General features: G+C 34.6%; 1 protein-coding gene across 4 annotated transcripts in view; it reads left to right on the top strand.

The window, feature by feature from the left end:
• The first annotated feature begins 1,904 nt into the window (after positions 1-1,904).
• Positions 1,905-10,484, top strand: part of LOC138692272 (zinc finger protein 85-like) — a 43,614-nt gene continuing 35,034 nt past the window's right edge. The window contains exons 1-2 of one of the 4 annotated variants that reach the window (XM_069815433.1): positions 1,905-2,822; positions 7,061-7,204. In XM_069815433.1, the coding sequence (XP_069671534.1) occupies positions 2,739-2,822; positions 7,061-7,204 (228 nt within the window). In that variant the 5' untranslated portion in view covers positions 1,905-2,738. The remainder of the gene's footprint in view (positions 2,823-7,060; positions 7,205-10,484) is intronic. The other 3 variants (XM_069815436.1, XR_011330039.1, XM_069815434.1) reach the window with 3 other exon arrangements.

Below are 10,484 nucleotides of genomic sequence, written 5' to 3'. Positions count from 1 at the left end.
TTTAGTATAGGAACAAAAGACTGCAGGTACTATTTAGCATTGTCTGTGATGAGGCGATAGTGGCGATCCTAGTGATTAGCAACTATCCATGGATGCATATTAACTACATATTGAGTAACTGTATAAAGGATGATTCACGAGGAAAGGTAAAAGATTTAGGATGTGAATTCTGAAGTCATTCTGAGTCAAAAAGTTCATATGAATATAGGTCCGTTTTCGAACGGTTATGGAGATATGGCTGAGCACGATTTTTACGACTTCTTTCATCATTCTCTTCAGTACCAATACAGTGAAAATCCACGGAAAGTGTGGAGTAACGGTCAGCGCGTCTGGCCGCGAAACCAGGTGTCCCGGGTTCGAATCCCGATCGGGGAAAGTTACCTGGTTGAGGTTTTTTCCGGGGTTTTCCCTCAACCCAATACGAGCAAATGCTGGGTAACTTTCGGTGCTGGATCCCGGACTCATTTCACCGGCATTATCACCTTCATTTCATTCAGACGCTAAATAACCTAGATGTTGATACAGCGTCGTAAAATAACCCAATAAAATAAAAAATCCACGGAAACTTCGTCCAGCAGGTGTTCGATTTCGTGAACTGCCCTCTGAGCTCGACATCCATCTACCATCAGTTCACACACTGCAGTATAGCACAATTGCACCGTGGATAATGTGACGTCCCAGGTTTGATATGAATCTGAGTCGAAGTTTTAAGAATTTTACACTATCATTAGACTTCGTTGTAGTGAACTTTTATCACGGTTTTCAAATTATTTAGTTTTTACTGACGGATCCCGGGTAAATGATTGTGTTGGTTGCTCCTTCGTTGCAAATGGACAGATATTTAAATAAAAATTGAGCGAATATACCAGTGTTTTTACTGCAGAATTATATTCTTTTTGCAGAGCCTTATTGTGTTTAAGTAGACAACCACGGCGTAGATCTCTAATCTCCTCCGACTCTTTAAGTGCCATTCAGTCTCTGCAGGTTTTACATTTGGACGATCTGCTTCTGGTAAGAACCCAGCAGCTGTTCCACATCCTCCTACGCTCTTTCTCTGAGATTGGAGTGTGGATTCCTGGGCAGGTTGGAATTTCCAGGGAATGAGGCTGCAGATGCTGCAGCCAACGGTACTCAGGTATATTGGCGCGAGAGGTGGCAAGACCTACAAAATCACTTGAAATATACAATATGGTGGCAATGGGAAGGCGAATTGTCCTGGCCCTGGTCGATGGCATGTAAATGTGGTTAAATGCGACAGGCTCATGTCAGTAGATTTACAGGCATGTAAAAGAATTCCTGCGGGATAAAATGCCGACACACTGGCGAGGCTGATATCTCGGCAGTTGTGAGCGTCGTTAAATAAAACATATAATTTTTGCAAATAAATTTGAATTATCTTTTTAATTTTTCATATACCTATTACTTTAGCTATGATAAAGCAATTGTTTCATATTGTAAATTTTGAAGAGTGGGGCGTATGGAGTCAGTGCCCTAGATTTAACTATTTTTTTCTATTGTACCGGTTATAAGACTTCAGGCTTTCATTGACCTCTGCAACTGGATAATTATATCCCCGGCCTCCGAAAAGTACAACAAATTGCACAACCAACTCACGGTGTTAATCTCGGATTATCTACTCGAAATTAAGTGCTGAAATTCTTAAATAACTACCCTTACATTAAATGAAAAGAGGATAACTAACTGTTATTTAACTAATCTCGGGTAACAAAGTTACTGGAGTTAGTGAAACCGGCCCGGAATCCGGAATTAATTTTGTCATAGCATGGTAGCGAACATTATGAAGACAATTTATTAGTTATAACCCTTACTTACTTACTGGCTTTTAAGGAACCCGGAGGTTCATTACCGCCCTCACATAAGCCCGCCATTGGTCCCTATCCTGCGCAAGATTAATCCAGTCTCTCATCCCACTTCCCTCAAATCCATTTTAATATCTTCCCATCTATGTCTCGGCCTCCCCAAAGGTCTTTTTCCCTCCGGCCTCCCAACTATCACTCCATATGCATTTCTGGATTCGCCCATACGTGCTACATGCCCTGCCCATCTCAAACGTCTGGATTTAATGTTCCTAATTATGTTAGGTGAAGAATACAAAGCGTGCAGTTCTGCGTTGTGTAACTTCTCCATTCTCCTGTAACTTCATTCCTCTTAGCCCCAAATGTTTTCCTAAGAACCTTATTCTCAAAAACACGTAATCTCTGTTCCTCTCTCAAAATGAGAGTTTCACAGTCATACAGAACAACCGGTAATATAACTGTTTATAAATTCTAACTTTCAGATTTTTTGACAGCTGACTAGATTGCAAAAGCTTCACAACTGAATATAGTTATAACCCTAGATCATAGGGTTATAACCCATATCACATATATGATATACATAGGATCTACGGTTATAACAAGCACTGAATTGTAAACTTGATTTCTTTTCTGTCAGGTCGGATGTGATTTATATTCCTTAATTTCGTTGAATTCCTGATGGGTACATTAATCTTGCATTATTGTATTATTTTTCTTTATCATCATGACGTTGGCTGCTAATGCTGCTATGACGATATCGATCTAATGTAATAATTATTCAATTTGACAGATATCGCGGTCTTTTATCGTTACCAACACCGCCGTCTGGATTGTAATAATATTGCAATCTAAACGGCAGTGGTTACCACTTAAATACACAGATCGACGAATTGATATTTCTTCCTTCATCTTGGAGTTGTGATGGATGATATCAAAGTGAAACTTGAATCCGACCCGTTGGCTATAACGAAGAATGATACAAACATGAGACATTGTTTATCGTTGGTAATGCATTATTGGAATTATCATTTTTTAATAGAATACTGTACTGCTTGTTGGCAGTAAGATTTAGGCGAAACTAGCTTACTAGAAATTAAGGTAATTTTGAAAGTGAAAATTGTTGAATTTATAAGGGATATATTTTTGTTTCTGGACATGAAGTTGAATATTTAAGACGCTATACGTGGGTACTTCAGTGAGCCGAGGTATTACTTTCATAAAAGACTAGTATTTCCCCTGGGCCAATAACACAATTTTCACTTCCAAAACCACCTGAATTTCCCATGTGCCAGGTTCTCCAAAGTCTGTAATATGATTGCAGTGTGGCTTGCAATTATTCTATTGTTAGGCTTGCCAACTTTCGTAAGTAAAGATTAGGGACTCAAACTTTACTGACAATATTATTGCACTAATTTCCAACCCACATGTTCAACAGTAGTACTCTTACAACAGCATAGGCCTATGTATATTTTAACAGAATCACCCATTTAATATGTAAAAAAACTGAAACTAGCCAAAATGGCTACAAAACAAGTTAAAAAATAGTATCAATTGTTTAATGTTAACTCGTTGGACACTAGGAACCCATCTTATTGATGCAATTACTAATCTAATATAAACTAACTTAACGTACATACACAAAAGATTTCGGCCACTCTTGTCGGAAAATACTGAGACTTTTACGTGATTTATCGCCATAACTATCAGATCTTATCACACTTGAAGGAACTGCGGTATTTTCCAAGTCTTTGTTGTTGTCCTCGTTGATGTCTATATCTGTCGTAGAAGTGGTCGTATAAATGAATATGCGTACTAGTCATTTTTCCATTTCGTCACATATTGGAAGCATGTCTGTATGAGACTGTGCGAAAATATCTTCCAATTCAGACTAAATGCAACAATCTGATAGGAACGAAAATCAGCTGTAAATGTCTAATATGCCATGAAATTTGGACATTTTGATATGTGTGCAAATTATTTCAGGACGCGGGACGCAATGGTCGAAATTGGGACTGTCCCGGAAAAAACGGGATGGTTGGCAAGCCTATCTGTTGGTGTTTATAATATCATATACAGTACCTAGAACTAATAAACAGGCCTATTGGTATTGGTAATCGTCAATGAGATTTAGCCACCACCGTAGCTCAGACGGTAGCACCACAGTCTACTATATACAGTCGCGAAGCTCAACATGTAGTAAAAATGCAAACATGGGTAGTTGCTCACCACTAGGATCGCAACTATCGCCTCATCATCGCAGATCTCTCTCCCAGAAGACGACAAAATATGTTACACTTTTGTTGTGTTCTTTTGGAAAAATTAACACCTTCCTTCCATTATTGAAATATTAAATGCATAAAGTTAATTTATTATTTTAATGAAGTATATTAAATTCCACTATAAACTCGAAGATACCTGCAAGAAATAAGTAATATAATTTTTGTTTGTGCAAAACGAACTGAAATTTACTATAATCGCTTCACTCATTCAAGATTATAGCGATAATTAACTATGAAACCAATAAATATTAATTTGCATTTCCCTTTACAACAATAATAATGGAAATATGAATTAATGGAGTAACTTACGCGTACCGGTACTTGTAGTGTAGGCTTACGTAGTTAACAAAGTGGGATGAGGTTAAGCAATAATAATCACACCAGAATTGGAAATAAAACGTGATCAATAAATTTTATTGTAACAGACTTTTTCTACGTCTCTAGTAAAGCAACAAATAAAAATAAGAACAAAATTAACAGCTATAATTAAAAACATATCCTTTGAAAAAAATAGGCCTAAGCAATAATAATCCCACCAGAATTGAAAATAAAACGTGATCAATAAATTTCATTAAAACAAACTTAATTTTTCTACGTCTTTAGTAAAATAACACATAAAAATAATTACAAAATTAATAGCTACAATTAAAAATATATCCTCCGAAAAAAAAAAAAAAAAGTAGACCTAACCTTTATTTCTCTGGAAATTTAGCAGCCTAAGTGACAGAACTTTAACCGGTGTCTAATGTCCTTTCGGTTAGACTGAAACATTTCATTGTGAAATTTAAGGATATAATGTATTCTAACAGTCACAAAGAACTTCAAAATTAAGAGTTTTGTTTCTACATAGCATTCCTGTGGAAACCCAGGAACCTTTCTGAATCTTTCGGAAATCGGACAAAGGATAACTCTGGCCTCTTTCTCTTACTGTTGCTACAATTTATAGCACTACAAACGTCTCCTCCTTGTCCCATATTATTATTCCAATTATTATATTTTAGCCATTAACATTTTCATTACAACCAATAACGAACATTTCACAAGCATCAATGTGAAATACGCAACGAGCTAGCACTCGATAGAAATACGATACAGTCCAAAGTCGACCATGGACAGTCTATTGTTTCTAGTTGCTAACTGCTTGGAGCGCTTTATCACGAGATTTGCAAAAAAAACACCTCAAGTTTCGCGACTGTATATAGTAGACTGTGGTAGCACGTTTGCCTGATGATGCTAGACGGTGCTCGGGTGTTTACATAGTTGAGTTTCCAACGACGCTGAATAGGCCTAGTAGTTGATACAGCGTCGTTAAATGATCGATTAGAAAACTACGATATTTAAGAATTACATAGGAAGGTAAATTTATTTTTCATGGTAAGACTAATGTAAACTTTCTGTTGTGGATGTAAACTGGCTATTTAATGTAGTCTACTACAGATAAGGATTAAACATTTTGGTTGTTTCTGAATCACTTCTATTCACCAATGGTGGCCCTTGGTACTGTAAAATTATATGTCTACATCACCTGTTTGCGAGGTTGAGAAATGGAGTGGGCTTTCCTCCTAATGTGGGCCTCATTAGTCTTTTTTTCATTAAAAATTCACTGCGACTTTTAAGAAAGCCTCACAGGTCATACCAAGCTTTTAACATTCTTTGAATTACAGATTTATTGAGGGTTGCCATACGTCCTTATTTTGTATGTACGAACATGTAGATGAGGTTAGTTGGGGACGCTCGGGTTTTCGTCTGGAGCTATCAGTAATTAATTATGAAGTGATTGTTATTGGCGCTACAACAAGCCACTATTCGTTGTTTCTCTTTCTGAATATGAATCTAGTTAGGCCGATGATACTAGGTTGTTCTCAGAAGATTCAAAGTAGGTTCCTCCACAAAGTACCATAATACAATCCTTTTAGTGTCTTTATAGTAACATTTAATTCCTCTAGACTAATTGAATACCTGGGTGCAACAAGAGTGTTTGTGGTAAAATGGTATGTTGAGAAACAAGGAGTCAAAGTTTTGATAGTGTCTAAGATGTAGAGTAACATATGAATGTACTGAATAATGTATTTATTAATAAGAAAATACATATTGTCAACATTATAAAGTACCATCACATTAAATTAAACCATTAAAAAAAACTACAGACTTCTGAAATAATACAATTACCGTAACGCTGTTCTTGCATAGAAGGCATAATGCCCAGACTTTTATGTTGGGACTTTTGCCTTTTCCTTGTTTACTCGATTCTTTGAACACGTTTTACAACTCAGATTCTATTTCAAATTTTGAATTATCACTTCAGTCAATGCTATTCACACATTCCAAGTTTAGAACAAACCTAAGTCAATCAGCACATTTTTCTGGTTTCGAAAAATGTACACAGAGAGAACACATGTTTTTTTTTTTTAAACCAGGATTTACCTTTGGTTTAGGAACATCACTTAAATTAAGGTCTTTGGTAACTTTGAAAAAGAGAACTGTGTTTCTACTGGCTTATATTTCTTGGCTGGTATTTTGTTTCCCGTATTTACAGATACATACGTTTCACCATAATTTCAATGTTTAGCAATATTTCTTTTCCACAAATTCTAGATTTCCCATTACATTTACTCTCATAGTCAACACTTTCTTCTTCTGAGGTAATGGTTTGTTCGTCAATTCCAGTCATCTTACATGGTATAGCTATAATGCTGTGCTTGATGCTGAAAGACGAGAATGCAAGAACGGTGTTGCACACGACTCTTTTTATGGATCTCCTGCCATCTAGTGATGAAGTAGTGAAATAATTTTTATGTATATGATAGCTCATAGTTTGAAGAATGCAATGTGTGCGTTAATGCAATAACAGCATTAGACGCCACACACTCTTGTTGCAGCCAGGTATTCAATAGGCAGTCTTTGAAGTTACAGTTCATGTTTAAAATAGGCTACGTAAAATTTTACATGCTATACCTTCTCTAGGATAGAAAATTGATGCCACAACACATGGATGAAATGATGGTGGAGTGTGAAGACGCAACTTATGAACACAAACCTTTTTCAGTGGTCAAATGTGAAAGTACTTCAGTTCCTTTTTCGTTTGCCGCAGTAAAATGTGAACCTGAGGTAAGTGGCATTCACCATGAACTGATTTTTTTTTGTTATTGCTTAGTCTACCACATTGGTCCTTTTTTTTGTCCCCATTTTTATTTTACAGTGAAATTTATTTTTAAAACACTTGTTGGTAAATCATTTCTGAAGTTTGTTCTTGAACACCATGACTATAAACAGTGAAAAATATAGTGGGACTGCGTTGGTGGTAATGCAGCTTATGTAGGTACCTCTTTGTTACTCTAGCTTAAACAACAAGTTTAAGCCCCCTCACCACTTGCATATATAATGAACACCGATCAAAATGCCCCTCATTTCTCGTGAAAAACAACAACTGAATAGACTACAGTGGACTATAGAGGACTTTATGTTGTGAGCAAACAGCTGGCTACATTAAGAAGACTGATTGTTCTTGAACACCATGTGGAAGTTGAATATTCTTTTGTTATCGTATTGTCGCGAATGCGGCGAGAGTAAAAGGAAAGTATGCAGATGCATAATTATACTGTAATACTAGTCTCACGTTATTATACTATGAAACTGCTTAAATTTAAATGCAGGCTTTTACATATACCAGTTTTAAATTGAGTTATTGCACTGACTCTCGCACATGGGCGCAAATAACCATAGACGCTGACGCGCCCTTTAAACTCCATTAATAATAATAATAATAATAATAATAATAATAATAATAATAATAATAATAATAATAATAATAATAATAATACATTTAAATGCTTGTATAAACAATAATGCAGTGTTGAAAATGAAATTGGATGTGTTTATTATAATGTATCGCTATGAATAATAATCACAACTCTGAATTACATTTATAATATATTTTATGCTCGACCATGCCGAAATATAGTAATTATACACCTGGTAGCAGACCTTTAATGGACCTCATTAAAGTACACCTACTCATTAAAGGTCAGGTCTTTCAGCCAATGACGACTCAGGTTACAACTGTTCAGCCAATGACAGGTCAGCTTTCTACCGTTATAAAACCGCAAGTATCGATTATTCTCGGATATGCAATCGAAAGAGAATTAGCGAAAAGTCACGGAGGCTGGAAATCCAACTGTCGCAGAAGGTTATGTTCTGTTACTATAATAATTAGCGTTAATTGTAAATAATATTTAAATAAATTCAATTTGTCATCTCGTTTTTCAATGTCTAATTTATTTTTAATTTATAAACAGTCATTCCACGAAAAGTGGGAATTGTAGTTAAAAATATAAAATTTAGAAAGAAGTATTATTTCATACTACAAATAGTTTAAAACACATTAAATTTTAAGGTTCCACCTTGATTTCCTCAATTTTATAGAGGTAAAAGAAGTTTTAGGCATCTTTCTTGTAGGTACTTTTCATGTACCCAACACCGATTCCAAAATATGTGGGTTGGGCAGCCTATAGCATTCAATCTTATCAGCTGATATCAGCCATTTTTGTTTTAAAGCATGGCATAAACATTGTAGTTTCTTGAACTGATTGTTACATTTTCAAGGTATGTACCAAATTATATTTAAATGTTATTTGAAATTCAGTTAACCAATGTAGCATCCGTTACATGAAAATTGTCTTTTTTTACTATAACATTGTAAGTATTATTAGAAACAAAACCACAGCTCATGAAAGTAATTATACAGTTCCAACATTGCCTTTACATATATATTTTTGCATTTCTAAAGTGAATTAAAAACATAATGGACTGTAACGGATTCTACACTGTAACGGATTCTACATGACAACCTGTTTTCTTTTTTTACGATTTTAGGCCTAATTTTCTACAGAATCATGGCAGATCACAGTAAATACAATAATCGTATGGCTAAGCTGAAATTTAGGGCTAAGAAGAAAGAAGATAAAAAAAATGGACTGAATATCTGAAGAAAGATCGAGATAGAAATATTGGTGGATTAAACCAATTTTCAATCCGAAAAATTTTTGACATATTCTTCAATTAATCATATAGGGTGAATATTAGTACTATAAATATTGGAGAAAATATATTATTCATTTACTTTCTAATCTATTCAATACTAACTTTAACAATCATTACAATCGTTAGATCACATCAAATTTAATTTATTAATCTAACATTTTTAATAGGGAATGAAATATCCACAGTAAAAGTCCTAATATTCACCACTTTATTGTCATTAGGGGGATTAAAGTAAAAGGGACCAATTAAAGGTAAGGCGTCAGTCAGATAGAATATTGGATAATATGCTAAAACGGGCAAAGAGAGAAGCAATGAGGAAATATAGAAAAAAGAAAGCAGAAGAAAATAAGACAATAGATGGGTCAAAACCAGAAAAGGCTTTTGGGTCTTACCAGTGTACCAGCACTTTAAGAAAAGCTGTAAAAAAAAGTACAAAATATACCGTACTCAGTCCTACCATTGAGTCCTTCAAAGAAAAGGGCATGCTGTGTATGGCTCCCAAATGAGGAAGTGATATGTTGTGGTGAGATATTGCCAACTCCTGATTTCAAGACTCAAGGACATAGAGCAATGCACGAGTTTCACAAAGACGTTAATGTTAATGAGAAATAAACTTGTAAATATTAATGAGACTGTAAATATAAATTAAAGATATTTTTAGTGTATGGTACAAGTTTATAACAAATTTAAGTGATAAGTACTTTTTTTTTTTCGGAGAAATTGTAGAAATATTCCCAACATTTGATTTCAGGACTCAACAGCACAGCTTAAATGTAAGAGTTTCTCAACGATGTTAATGTTATAATGAGAAGTAACCTTGAAAGTATTAATGAGACTAAAAACAGCTAATAATTCTTTGTACACAAAAATAAAACTCTTTTTAGTGTATGCTATATCTAACCAACAGTATTACATCGTTTTCCTATACATTTTTCCTTTAAACTTTATAATTTAATTTATTGTCAGAGTTCATTTATTTAATTTCAAATAGTAAATATTAAATTACTACACTTCAAAAATTAATTTTTTACTATCTTATACTTCATAAAAGATCCATAGCTACATATCAAAGTGACTTGTAGAATCCGTTACAATTGAATGTAGAATCCGTTACACTGTATAAAATTCATTAATAAATTACCTTTTTATCATTTCTAAAAAATTCTTGTAAAGAAATGAAGTGCAATTCTTAATATATAAACAAGAAAGAGATGAATTTGCTAACCTGATCCTAGAACCTGAACTTTCAGTGAGAATAATGGTAAGTCATGAATTTAACAGAGAGGCGGTAGCATCCGTTACAGCAGCTAAAAACAGTCAGTCTCCTTTATAACTAAGAACTGTAAAA

This window comes from Periplaneta americana, chromosome 16 (assembly GCF_040183065.1).
Source record: "Periplaneta americana isolate PAMFEO1 chromosome 16, P.americana_PAMFEO1_priV1, whole genome shotgun sequence".
Classification (NCBI taxonomy): Eukaryota; Metazoa; Arthropoda; class Insecta; order Blattodea; family Blattidae; genus Periplaneta; species Periplaneta americana.
The sequence above is the reverse complement of the archived record's forward strand: the minus strand, read 5'-3'. Positions and strand labels throughout refer to the sequence as shown.